Raw genomic sequence first — 14,211 nt, forward strand, 5'->3', positions numbered from 1 at the left:
AACTGCTGACCTTGCGGTTCGCAGCCCGATTCATAACCACTACGCTACCAGAGCTCCTTCTGCTATGAGTTAGCTCTTAGAAATTTCCCTTTTCTAACTGCAGTGTGTTTGTAATCGTAATAGGATTGTGAGTAAGTGCTTTTGTTCATATCTCCAGTTCTCTTGCATAGCTTCAGCATGGTATGCCAACATAGCCAGTAGGTCCAGGGGCCTAGGCAGGGAGCAAAAGAACATGTAAGATGCATCTTTGATTGCTCTACACTGATGGTGTTGCTTTGCCAGAAACTTCCCTACCAAATGGCTCCACTGGCACAGTTTGCTGTGACCATGGGCGAAATGAGATGATGTCACAAATTCAGTGGAGTCGGTGATGAAGATTTATTTCTAAAACTCTCCCCACATTCCCCAGGATGAGGACTAGAACAATACTTGCTCATTTCACCTGACACTGACTCTTAGGGTAAGATCAATAGGGTACAGAAGAGAAGCTATTAATAAAGAGGTCTCTAGGGTTGGAAAATGTCTTCTCCAGTAACATTTTGCACAGTGTCCATTATAGAGCCTCATGCCAACTGATAGCATTTTTATTGTCTCAAAGGCTCTTTTTTTTTTTTTTTTCCTAAGGAACACTGCTTTAGTTTGTGTATATGTGACATTTTTATCGTTGTGTTTTCTTCCAAATGTATTTTAATCTAAAAAAACAGTTTCTGTGCCACACCTTTGCCACGGCAATGGGCCACAATTATAAAGTGTACAACAACCTGACATCAACAGTTTTTTTAGCAGTCTATATTAAATATAGAATATGGTAAATAAAACTACTAAAAAGAACCAGTCTAATTTAGCTAGAGACAAGACTTGAAGGCGGATTTACTGGGAAAGTAAATTTACTGGCTTTCTCATTACAAGGGAACAGTCTTATGAAGATTTCATACTCCCCAGGAGAACCATATTTATACCATTAATTCTTTTGCTGAAATAAAAAAAAAAAAGCTTTTCATTATTGTATGTAGATGCATGTGGACTGTGTAAAAATACAAGAGATGTGTGTAACACACGGTAAACAGAAAGTAATGATCTTAAACAGGTCAAATCCTTGAACTCGTCATTAATAAATGTCTCTCCTGCATTCAGCTACCCCGGCTGCTGGGAGCCTGTTTTCTTCAAGTACTTCAAACACTGAAATCCAGGAACATTTATTATTTTAATCCATTACAGGCAGTGCTTGATTTAACTTTATTGGTTGTGGTGGTGGTAGTGGTTATAAGTGGGGGTACAGCAATGTTCTTTTACACATCATTTCAAAAGGGTTTAATTATATTTTATAGTTTGGGCCAGGAATTCTGCTTGTTTTTTGTCTAACAAGGTTCAAATGGAGTTCAGGTCAGTGATGAATCAGAAGAAAAAGCCAGAGATGGTTATCTCTCTGAAATGAGCTCATCTCCCTCTACGGAAGGCTGGGCAGGTACAACATGTTCACTACAGCACAGCACATGAGATCCCACTGATACACTAAGTTTGTGGTTTAGTAGATAGCTTTTTTTTTAAGGCAGTCTTGAAAGGAATAGATGTGAAATTTGATCCAGTGGTTATCTTTTGTATTTCCGAAGTAACTATCTTATGGGTACGTTTCCCATTGGAATCCCAAATAGCTATAGTAATCACAGAGCTCAACACCTAATAAAATGTACATGAAGAATAACCATGTGATGCACATTTTTAGAAATGCATACGCTTTGTCAGGAAACATTAAATATCCTAAATAAAAGATATAGAAAAACACATTAATACAATTTTATTGAAAAACAGAAAAAAATTACTATAAAAATATGCCTCTATTCATTTAAAAAAAAAAATTTTAACAACAAATATTCTTAAATTTTTTTCTCTTTTTGGAGGGCACGAAAACATTATTTCTAAGATTGTTGTTATTGTTAAGTACCATTGAGTCGGTTCTGACCCATAGAACTTCTGTATAGGGTTTCCGAGGAGCGGCTGGTAAACTGGGACTGCCAACCTTTTGGTTCAAACCGACTTTGCAGTCCAGCACATTAACCCACAGCGCCACATCGGGACTCCTACATCTAAGATAGTGGTATTAATACTGCTTCTTGTCTAAATTTCTATCTAATTATAGAACAGGGCGAGGAGAATAAAATTTGTATATGGGGAATTTGTCTCCACTGTCACATATAAATTCTAAGAGATTAAGAGAATTACAATATCTCACACATTTATTGTTTTTATAATAAGCAGAATTTCCCACAATTTTGGAAATGTGTTATGTAGTATTATTCTGAAAAAAAGATTTATTTTGAGAATTTTAGTTCTACTTATTGGGGCCAGTGAATTTTTAGAACTTCCTATTTTATACATGGAGTCCTGGTATGGTGCTGTGGGTTAATGCACCAGACTGCAAAGACGTTTGAACTGCAAGGTCGGTAGTTCAAGCTCACCAGCCGCTCCTCGGAAACCTTTGTACAGGGTCAGTATGGGTCAGAACCGACTCTATGGCACTTAACAACAACAATGACATTTTACACATGGAGTCCTGGTATGGCATTATAGGATAAGCACTGGACTGCTAACTGAAAGGTCAGTGGTTCAGACCCACTAGTTGCAACTCTGAAACACTATACAGTGTTGCTGTGAGAACTGACTCGACAGCACTTAACAACAACAACATTCTACACATAGGGTCACAATGAGTCAGAACTGACTTGCGGGCAGCTAACAACAATAATTCTATTTTTTATGAATGCTTCAATAGTCCAGCAGTAAACATAGAAAAATATCATCTTTAAAAACAACAACAACAACAAACATCCCACAACGGTCCACAGGTAATTTAAGGGTAAAAACAAAAACACTCACAAAACAATAGACATGCCAGTTCATCAGTAGCAACTTTGAACCTCATTATAAAGTAACAGGAGGGAATCTGACCAGGAGGGACAGAGCAACTCAGACCTGGGGTGGAGGGTGTCAGGTTTCATGGACTCCAGGCCATCTGCTCTGCCCGCCTACATTTTACTTCAGCAAAACTATAAACGCACCTCCACCTTAGGGACTATAGAAAGGCATTAGTACTCTTCTGCTTTTCATTATCACAAGATTCAGTAACTCATTTCATTGTCAACATAATCCCCCTTTACTCTTTCTTTTGCGCTTGCTGGGTACGCCAAAATGACAAATAAAATCCCAGATGTTACAGACCCAATGAGGTCCCCACCTTTCCTTGAGTGTTGGGTTTAAGCTGCTTGGGACACAGTGTAAAAATGACAGGACCCTGAAGCCTACACCCAATATTCATTAAGATTTGTTAGTGATTTGTATGACTGTCTACAAACTGCACTTCCCTTTCAATCCTCAGTGGCTGCTTAAAAGTTAGGTTTGTCCCCTGGCTTTTACTGTTGAAGAATTCATTTCCTACGGTTTAGGCATTGGAAAGAGATGCTCTTTCTTTCTAAAAGTAACAAAAGTCTTCGGGTGTTGTACATGGCTCGCTATTGCTACCTCTTATTTTAGGTAATCACATCTAATTGAGTGCTTTAGTTCCCATTAGGCTAACACGGCTCTGTGTTATTATTAAAGCCAGCACATCAAATAGCATCCAAAGGCTATGACAGTGCCTTAAAGACTTTTCCTCAGGAGTTGTGTTAACTCTGGAATGAAAAGCTGTAGCTCTACTTTGTATCAATTAATGATCTGGTTTCATTTTTCAGTACATTTTCAGAACTTAAGGGTCTTTAGGTTTTCTTGGTCCTGAATTCAGTGACCATGAGAATAGGCATTTGTACATGTGAAAAATTAATGTGGTAATGCTTTTTTTTCATTCCACTTTTTAATTTTGTTTTGTTTTGTTTATATACAAAGATAAGTACATCTGGATGACAGAGGCTGAGGTAGTGAAAGTTATTTAAAGCACTGTTCTTAGACTAGGAGTTCAACTCACAACTTTCAGCCTGGATGAAAAATTCCCTTCGTCCTGATGGATGATCCTTCCAACGTTTTCCCAGTTCTGACCAAAATGTCTGCCAAGATGGCCTCAGTAAGGCATGTTCCTAAGCCCCTTATGCCACTTAACTTGTTCCGATCATATTTTCCTTTCCTTATCGACATGGAGATTGCCAATCTAAAACACTACCTTGAAAGAGCAAGGTAGCCTCAAGTACAGTTAGTTCACAGTTCTGAATTGTGTACCGTTGTTTGCCGAAACCTGAAGAGGCCGCCCTAATAGAGCTGTAATTTACTCTGACAAGGGGAGCTAAAGTCTGCAGCTCACTCCCACCCTGCCTGTAGATAGTGCTCAGAATTTATAGTTAAGGGGTTCTCCAAAACACCATCCTGCAAATGGCAAAAAAAGATGTCTGAGTGTGCATCTTTTTTAAAAGAACATGCTATAGGCTGGGGCTGGCTTTAATGCACAGCAAAAGAACTATTATCTACCTTAAACTATTTCATAAAATAAAACTTCTCAATGCGATTCATGTAGTTACTGATAACCCAAAGGATTGTTTCATACAACAACTTGAGAAATACAAGCATTACATCTACTAAAATCAGAACGTTAGGGAAATTTTGCCAAAGACACATGGGAAAATGTAATTATAATAGCAGAAATATAAGTTAAATTATTGTAAGTCAGTACACATTAGAATCTGCAGAGTGGAACTTAAAAAAAGCAAATCAACTCCCTCGAAATTCTCATAGTTAGTGTAACAGACATAGAAGGCTAAAAAAAAAATTTTTGTAGAAGTAAAGCGAAAAATATTTAACCATTTCATTTTGATGAAAACAAAAATTCCTCTAACTACTTTAGTGAATAATTTGTAAATATTTAGGTTTTTTTAAAATTAGTCAATGAATATGGAAGCATTTAAATTGTTTAGATTTGCTGATAATGTCTTGAGAGGAGAATAAACTTTCCCCTTTCACCTTTTTATTGTTCTCCTTTCCCATACACCTCCCACACGCTTATGCCAGCGTAAGTGATAAAAATAAAACCATTAGGCAAAATCAACATAGTTGTGTACAGTTTATAACTGAAGAAACCTCCCTAAGACACATTCCCAATTGTGTTTCTCTAAATGTTACTTAGCACATAAGATTCCTCCAGCATTACCAATTTATTTCAGCTTTCAAATTAAAGCTCATCTGGAAAGGACCGTTTTACCCTGTTTATATAACATTGTCACATAAAGAGTGTAAAAAAAAAAAAAAATTCACTAAAAATAGCTTGCGTAAGTTAGGGATTAGAGTCGTTTCTGCTGCTATAATTGTTCCTTTGTAGTTTTTTCCATGATGGTTTTGCACAGTGTTTTTGACTGTGTTTATTAAAGCCAGCACATCAAAAAGGATCAAAGAGAAAGTGAGTGAGAACCAAAGAAACCCCAAGTGTGTTGTCTCATTGGGGAGTTATGCAGATTCGCATAAACAAGTGAAAATTGTTGAGGTTTTAATGAAAAATTTCTACCATTATTTTATCTTAAGTCACTCTATACAATAACATCTGTACAGCAGATGGCTATACTGTACCCAAGCAATGCTCCTTTTTCTTTCTCTGTTTAATAGCACATCTGAGATGACTACTTTTGTCACCGTGCTCAATTTGGTTCAGCAAATAATTTGAAAAGTGCAGCTGCTGCAGATGGTCACAATAGTTATATAAACTGTAAAATCAAAGACACAGTGAAGTATTCTGTAATAGATTCAAACTGTAAAAACCTGACATTAACTCTGTCAAGCTCAAAGATATGCTATAAAAAATTTGGGTTACATACAGAACGATGTCACTTGAAAATTACAAAACGAAATACGACTACTCACAGGATTTTTGGGGGTGGTGGTGGTCTGGGGATACTTTTTACCACTTATCAAAAAATACACTTTGAATATGTATTTTGCACATATCATATTCTATGGGTCAGAACTGACTCAATGGCACTTAACAACAACAAAACAACAATAATAATACATTTTAAAGATATAGTTAACTTACTGCTTGAAGCTTAAATTGTATTTTTTTGTTTTGTTTTAAAAATTAAATTTTGAAATACATGCTAATCTCTTGTGACAATTTACCCAGAAATCAGCTTTCAGCATTAACTAGAAACAATACAATCTTATTATTAATTAATAACAACTTAAATAATTTAAATTATAATTTTGTTGATTTTATTACCTTAAAATGTTGAATAAGCATGCCATTACAAAAAAACTGAAATGTGGAGGAAAAAAATGATTTGGTTTTCATTATGACCTCATAATAATATCTTACTATTAAAACCCAACTTCCATTTTGATTTGATTTGTTGATACAACTATTTTAGAATGTCTGCTGGACAGTACACATCAGCGTAGAATAATAAAGCATAAAGCATATAGTCAAAGCTATAGCTCCCATTTATGTGTTTAACTGGATATAAGAACATAATTATGAAAGGAGTGTATTTTTCCTGGTGCAGCTCAGTGAAAGAAGGGTTTTAATTTACTGTAGGGACATTTACCAAGACAGACTGTATTAAAAGTGGATAGACTAATTAAAAAAGAAATAAAGATGAAAAAGATAAAGAGAGCTAGAATTCTGAGGACAGTACATTAGAGATCTTGAACTCTGTTGAATCCTAACTTTGTCCTGCCATGACTAGGTACAACTGAAAAGGCGTGGGAACGGACCCAGTGTTATCTGGGTTGCAATTTATTTGTGGAAAAATCAGCAACTGTAGCCTCCACTGTTTCATAGTTGTTCATGTCCTATGAACTTTACATTGCTCATTTCTAACTTTTAAGACATTAAAAAACAAAACAGTGCTTTCAGCAAAATACTTCGGATGAGAAGGAACTAAATCACCTACTACTTTGGCCTAAAATTCTACTTCTCAATTATAAACCCTTTTCTCTATCACTTAAAGTGCTGAGCCTAAACAGGCTCTATGGAACTAGGATGCAGTGAGTCTCCAGCTGCCACTGACTGACTTTTCGATAAGCAACTAAACTGCATGTAGCACAAGGATTTCCTTGATCCCCTCTGTACTAGCCCCTAGCCCCAATTCTTCCCTGCATTTATTAAAGTGGGGTAAAAAATGCTTCCTTTTTGCTGTTTTTACTTTCATAGTAAAATTTCTGGCATTGTGCCCTAAACTTTTACAGTAGCAGTTTCTGTGATTGAAAATGTGATTTCCCACCTGTTCCTGGCCTTTACACTTCCCCTCCTCGCATTCCTCTGCCCACCCTTTTTAATTCAGTGTGAAAAACGCACACCACTTAATCTTGGAAACAGAAGAGGAAAATGTAGATGTCACTGTGAGTTAAATTCTCACCTCTCACCCAGCAATGGCATTCAGTCGGCAGGGTCACACCTCTGCTAGGCTAAGAACGGAAGCCAAGCCGGGGCTCCAGGGCAGCAGCCATCCCTGGCCAGGTGCTGCTGTTTGATTATCCTCAATGGAACCTAGGTTTCTTTCTTCAATAAATTGTTACCAGTGACTGGAGCGCCGCACATCAGAATCACCTGCAGGGCTTGTTGAAATGCAGACCGCTGGGCTCTGTGCCCAGAATTTCTGATTCAGTAGGTCCGGGGTGGGGTCTGAGAATTTGCATTTCTGACAAGTTCCCAGAGGATGCTGATGCTGTTGGACCAGAGACCACAGGTGGAGAGTCACTGTTCCAATGGCTCACAAAGCAGAAAAAATTAGTGTCCCACTACAGATCATGGAACCCCAGTGTGGACCGCAGGCATTGGGTTGCTAACCACACAGTCAGTGGTTCAAACCCACCAGCTGCTCCTAGGAAACCCTAAACAGGGTCACTGTGAATGGGAACTAACTGGATGGTATGAAACAACAAGCAGCAGACATTTAGGTAAAAAGAAATAAAGAAATACAAAGTTTGAAAGACATCTGCAGGAACAATTTTGTTTAGGACATGGAAATACCTAAGCTCAAAGAATGTGCTACAAAATGATCTCAAACATAACTTACCAGGTACTTTTTGCGCTGCTTTGACACTAAGGTTTCCACTGAGGTTTGATAAAGAGGCTAACAGGCATGGTTTACTAGGATGAGGGACTGTTTCCATGGAGACCACAATCTGAGTAGTACTGATAGAAACCTTCTGAAAGCCAGAAACAGTTCTCCACACGTTTTCCTGAACAGGAATCTTCTGTGCTCCATCACTGTGAACTTCAGGCTTAGACAAGTGCCCATGGTAACATTTGGTGGCTGGAAGTTCATCCTTACTCAGCATCGTGTCTGAAAGGGCTGAAGTGTTTTTGCTGGGTGCAAAACAGTGGACATTTTTAATCTTCTTTAAAAATTGGTTTATCTGATCCAGTTTGGTAAAGCTCAGGTTTGCTTTCAAAGGTTTTGATATATCCAAGTTGATGTCTGCTATAAAATTGAAACAGAGAAGAAAATTATTGAAGCTTTCTTATCAAATATAAGTCTTTACTTTCCCAGCAAGCTCCTATTTTAGTATCTCAAGACCTACAGCGTGGACTTGTTAAGATGCCAGGTTTTATTATTTCTGTACTCACTACCTACTCTTTCCCATGCAGTTATTTGAAGGAACGCTTTTATATGCCTACATTCCTAACAGACATGTGTCTGTCAGCACCTGATACAGCAAGGGCCACTCATGCACATAAGGCCATCAATTTATACCTCTGTCCTCCTAGTCCAAAGCAAAGGAAGTAGTCTTTACAGTTTGCTACTTATCTGCGACTACAATTCTTTCTTCCAAAGCAAAAGCACTTCCACCATGCTTCCACAGTTCTTATCACAAATAGTGTTATTAGCAAATGTTTGTTCAACTGAATGACTGTAGTTTGCCAACCCCATACATATTTTTATCAAACATATGCAAAACAAATTTGTTTTCCTTTTGTGATCTGCTGCTAACCTGAATAGTCCTGGCATCATTCTCGACATTCTGCAATAATAAAAGAAAAACTACCTCACCCAACTTCACCTACATAGACAGATTTCTCAATCTCAGCTAGAGTCCGTAATCTGGTATCACTGTGTAGGATTAGTACAGGACTACAACCCAGCAGGTCAGCAGTTCACCCCCACCAGCAGCTCTTCGGAAACACTATACACGGTCACTAAGAGCGGAAACTGACTTGATAGCACTTAACAACAAGAGTCATTGTGGGAGTATGGTGGCTGTGTGGGATAATCACTGGACTCTGAACTACAAGGTCAGCAGTTTGAGACCACTAACCACTCCATGAGAGAAAGATGAGAGTTTCTGCTTCCACTAAGACTTACAGCCTCAGAAACAGAGTTGCTATGAGTTGGAACAAACTCAACAGCACTTAACAGCAACAGATTTTTGTATGCACTACATATAGTCATTTTATATGTGATGCTGTAGGATCAGCATTGGACAACAAACCACAAAGTTGGCGGTTTCAACCCATAAACTGTCCTTCAAAAATCCTACTCAGGGTTGCTGTGAGTAGGAACCAACTCGATGGCATTTAACAATAACAATAGTAGATTATATGATTTGTTCACAATTACTGGAGTTTTAGTGTGGCACTGTAGGATAAGCACAGGGCTGCAAGGTGGGTTTGATCTGCAAGGTGGTGATTCAAACTCACCAGCTGTTCTTTGAAACCCTAAACTGGGTTGCCATGAGTCGGAACTGACCTGACAGCACTTAACTACAACAGCAACATTAGAAAAGACATGCGCCAGGGTTATATTTTTTCACCACAGTTATTCCTTCAATCTGTACTCTGAGCAGATAATCAGAGAAGCTGGATTATATGAAGAAGAATGTGGCATCAGGAGGGGAGAAAGACTCATCAACAACCTGTGACATGCAGATGACAAAACCTGACTGCTGAAATCAAAGAGGACTAAAATACTGACGAAGATCAGAGATCACAACCTTCAGTATGGGTTGCACCTGCATGTAAAACAAAATCCTCACCACTGGACCAATAAATAATACAATAAAAAATGAAGAAAACATTGAAGTTGTCAAAGACTTCATTTTGCTTGAACCCCCTATGCTGGAAGCAGCAGTCAAGAAATCAAATAATATACTGAATTAGGCAAACCTGATGCACAAGATCTCTTTAAAGTGTTCAAGAGGACAAAAGCGTGCCTGACCCAGGCCATGGTATTTCCAGTTGCCTTATATGCATGTGAAAGTTGCACAAAGAATAAGGAAGATCCTAAAAGACTTGATACACCTGAGTTAGGATGTTGAAGAAAACTATTACAAGTACCATGGACTGCTAGAAGAAACAACAAATCTGTGATGGAAGAAGTACAGTTAGAATGCTTCTTAGAAGCAGGAATGGTGAGACTTCATCTCTCAGACTTCAGACGTATTATCAGGAAGGATCAGTCCCTGGGAAGGACATCATGCTAAGTAAAGTGGAAGGTCAGTGAAAACGAGGAAGAACCACAATCAGAAAGACTGGCATAGTGACAGCAGCAATGTGCTCAGCTTCAAGACGACAGACAATGAGGATGGTGCAGGACTGGGCACTGTTTTCATTCTGCTGTGCATAATAAGGTCATTATGAGTTGGAACCAACTTGACAACACCTACCAAAAACACATACTGTCCTATATGTCACTTGGTCAACTGACACTAAAACAAAACTGCGAAGTTGGTTTGAACTGCAAGGTCGGTGGTTCAAGCTCACCAGTTGCTCCTCGCAAACCCTATGCAGGGTCTCTATTGGCTGGAACCAACCAATGGCACGTTAACAACAACAACAACACTAGACTTCTAGTGTGGTGCTGTAGGATCAGCACTGGGCTTTGAACTACCAGATTGATGGTTCAAACCCACCAGTTGCTCCTTGGAAATCCTACAGGGTCACTATGAGTCAGAATCGACTTGATGGCACAACAAAAACTGTCTCATTATAGTGAAGTACAAGACAGTGTTTTTTTCTGTTGTGCACAGAGTTGCTAACAAAAAGTCTTATTACTACTGTTTACATAGTCTTCTTCACCCTGTGATACCTATTTTTCTTTTTTTAATTAGTAAAAAGAAGACTGGAAGTATCATAGAGACAGAGCATGGCAAATATTTTTATAGCCAGTGACTTAGCACCGTGTGTCTAGCCTGACTAGCTTGATATGCATGGTCAGTAAATATTAGTGCTTATCTGGTCCCATGCAGGAGAAAGACAAGGCTTTCTGCTTACTTCAAAATGTAAAGCCTTGGAAACCCTATACTGGATCCCTATGAGTTGGAGACGACTCGCTGGCACTTAACAACAACAGCAACTGATTCTAACAAATGTTCTTTAAATTAGGGGCTGAAAAAACAATAGAAGAAATAATCTAGATGATGCTAGGTATAGCAAACTTACTAAGTAGATGAAGTCACTATTTTACACTTTGCTTGATACAGTGGGTCCATTTTCATCTTCCTTAGACATGAAAAACTTTAGATTTTCTTCTGGCTACCCAGGGTCCCTGAAGTGCCACCCAGTCTAAGATTGCCCCCTCCCTTGTCTTGGTCATTTTGCTTCCTTCCTTGGGCTCAGCAAAACTCTGAACGAGCTCTCTCAAAGTCCTGCTTGCTTCTAGGAAAGGATTAGACACCTAAGTCATTCTTAAAAATTCCCTAACTTCATATAGTCTTTTTTTTTTTTTTTTTAATGTTTTATTGTGAATCGTGTAATAGTTTACATGGGAGAACATTAGCTTCACATTCATCCTATCATATATTGTTCATTGCCATGGTTACAATCCCCTCCATGCATCATCAACCAACCAAAGGGTATACCCTGCAAGCCTGCCCTCCGATCGTCAGCACACAGCCCCTAAGCACAGAGCCCATCTCCCTCTCTGGGTCTAGAGTTCCAAGTCGCAACATCTCTCCACATCATCATCTCTGCCTCCATCTCTGGCGTTACTGTTTATCTGGGCAGGGTCCCAAACTCCACTCTTCTCCCTTGATGGACTGCAAAGTCAATCACTCCCCTCCTTTTGCTACAAAACATCTACCTTTACATTTCCAACCCTCACAGTCAGTCCTGATAACAATTATTCACTATTGTACCACAAGAGTCCTATCCCCATCTCCATTCATCAGCCCCACCTAGACAGATTGGATACTACTCAGTGGAGATTCTACGTTTCTCCATGCCCTCTGGATCTAGGTTCCCTCTTGCAAGCTTGTAAGCCAGTCACTTCTTGCCTTTGTAGCCCCCTCATTTTGGGTAGCCAATGACCAAGCTGCCTATCCCTGTCTACCTTGTGTATTGAAGGGAATGATCCTCACTGTAAAGATTTGTTCCCTCTTTTGAGCTACTGCATCCATAGGTGTGGGTCAAGTTCATCAAATTGTATCAGATTACTCTTTTGTTACTCTTCTTTCTTCTTCTAATTGAGCTCTGATCAATTATTATCTTCAAGTGTGGGTGTTCTTGTGCATATGCCCTCTCTTCTTATCAGGTGGATGCTTCACTCTCCACTCTCGTCCTCTGTGGCAATGTCACTGACTCTGGGCCCAAAAGTCCCCAGGTCTTGCCATACTGCTGGCCAATCAGGTCTCCACCCGGGTTCATAAGACTCTATTGAACGTTATGGGGCTTAGCTGGCAGCTTCATTGCTGTTTTTCTCTCACTTCCCCTTATCGGTGATGAACGTGGTCACCAATCAGAGCACATGTCTTCTCGTGTATTCCCATTGAGTTTTAGTCTTAGAAGGGCACTTGCCTTGAGGAGACCCAACCACTTGCCTTGATGTCTCCTGGGCGAGCAACTTGCTTGTTCTTATAGTAGTCAGTAGGACTATGGTTATATTTTTGTATTTTTCCTGTAGGTCTTTCTTTCAAGCAGTCTCTTTTGTTTTTCTAGCCGCTCCAGGTGGGTCTGCTTGGTCTTTCAAGTGGAAATTTCCGACCTCAGAAGATTCTGGATGCAGTTCAGGATTCCACCTATGGTCTTATGTAATGCAGAGGCTCCGCAGGAAGCCTCCTTCACTGGACATGTTGAAGCCTCATTTTAGGTATTCCAATCAGTTATAGGTAGAAGATGGACTTGGAAGCTTTCTATGGTGATATTTCTGGCTATTCCTTTCTCTCCCCCTCCAGTGTCTATTTTATAATGGTATGCCATGGAAACCAAGATTCAAAAGACAGCCAAGCATTTTAACATTATTTCCCCACTTTTGCCTATTCCAACCATGTCTCAATCCCTGTATCCCAGAGCCCTCTTGTTCCAAGGTTGTGCATACATCATTATTTACCTCTGTCCCGCTTAGTCTATGCACACCTGCCTAATGGTTTTCCCATCCACCTTGTTCTTCCATTTCCCTCCCCCTTCTTGTGTATCTCCCTCCTCCCTAGCACCCAAACTATCCTGTGTCTATTCCCTACCCTGTGCTCCACGTTCCCCTCCCTCCCCTCACCCAACACCCACATCCTGGTAACCAGCAAGAAATCTCCCCCCTCCACCTTTAGTATGGGTTCTTTTTCTTAGTATTTTACTGTAGTGGTCCTATGCAGTATTTCTCCTTTTGCGATTGACTAATTTCACTCAACATAATGTCCTCAAGGTTCATCCATGTTATGCGGTGGCCTGCAGCCTTCTTGTTATTCATCAAGGCAGCATAATATTCCATTATGTGTATGTACCACAGTTTCTTTATCCATTCTTCAGTTGATGGGCATCTTTTTGTTATTGTAAATAGTGCTGCTATACATTGGTGTGCATATAGCTACTTGTCTTATGGCTCATATTTCTTGTGGATAAATACCAAGTAGAGGAATTGCTGGATCATAAGGTATTTCTATTTCCAAACTTCTGAGGAAGTGCCATATTGCTTTCCAGAGAGGTTGGACCATTTTGCAGTCCCACCAGCAATGCAAAAGCGTCCCAGTCACTCCACATCCTCGCACACACTGTTTGTGCACTTCCATTCTGGTGACCAGAGGGATTGCCTGAGCAAGTGGACACCCCTCACCACCACCACTGGTGGGGTTTTTTCCCATGCATATGCACAGATACTGTCAGCCCAAGAACTGGTCCTGAACTGTTCTTTAATTGGGAAAAGGCCAGAACAGGGGGTGTGGAGAGGGAAAGAGAGTTAAAAAACAAAACAGGCTGAAAATTAAATTAAATCCGGAGGTATAGCATTAACAATCAACAGTGGCATCTTGAAATTTATCAGATGGCCTTGAAGGCAAGAAGCTGAAAGAGGACATTAAAATCATACTCATAATAGG

General features: G+C 39.5%; 1 protein-coding gene across 2 annotated transcripts in view; it reads right to left on the reverse strand.

Moving 5' to 3' along the window:
- VPS13B (vacuolar protein sorting 13 homolog B (yeast)) overlaps positions 1-14,211 on the reverse strand; it is a 1,072,080-nt gene that overhangs the window by 276,530 nt on the left and 781,339 nt on the right. For both annotated transcript variants that reach the window (XM_006859183.1, XM_006859184.1), the window contains exon 35: positions 7,983-8,390. In XM_006859183.1, the coding sequence (XP_006859245.1) occupies positions 7,983-8,390 (408 nt within the window). The remainder of the gene's footprint in view (positions 1-7,982; positions 8,391-14,211) is intronic.

The sequence above is a fragment of the Chrysochloris asiatica genome, unplaced genomic scaffold (genome assembly GCF_000296735.1).
Source record: "Chrysochloris asiatica unplaced genomic scaffold, ChrAsi1.0 scaffold00031, whole genome shotgun sequence".
Lineage (NCBI taxonomy): Eukaryota > Metazoa > Chordata > Mammalia > Afrosoricida > Chrysochloridae > Chrysochloris > Chrysochloris asiatica.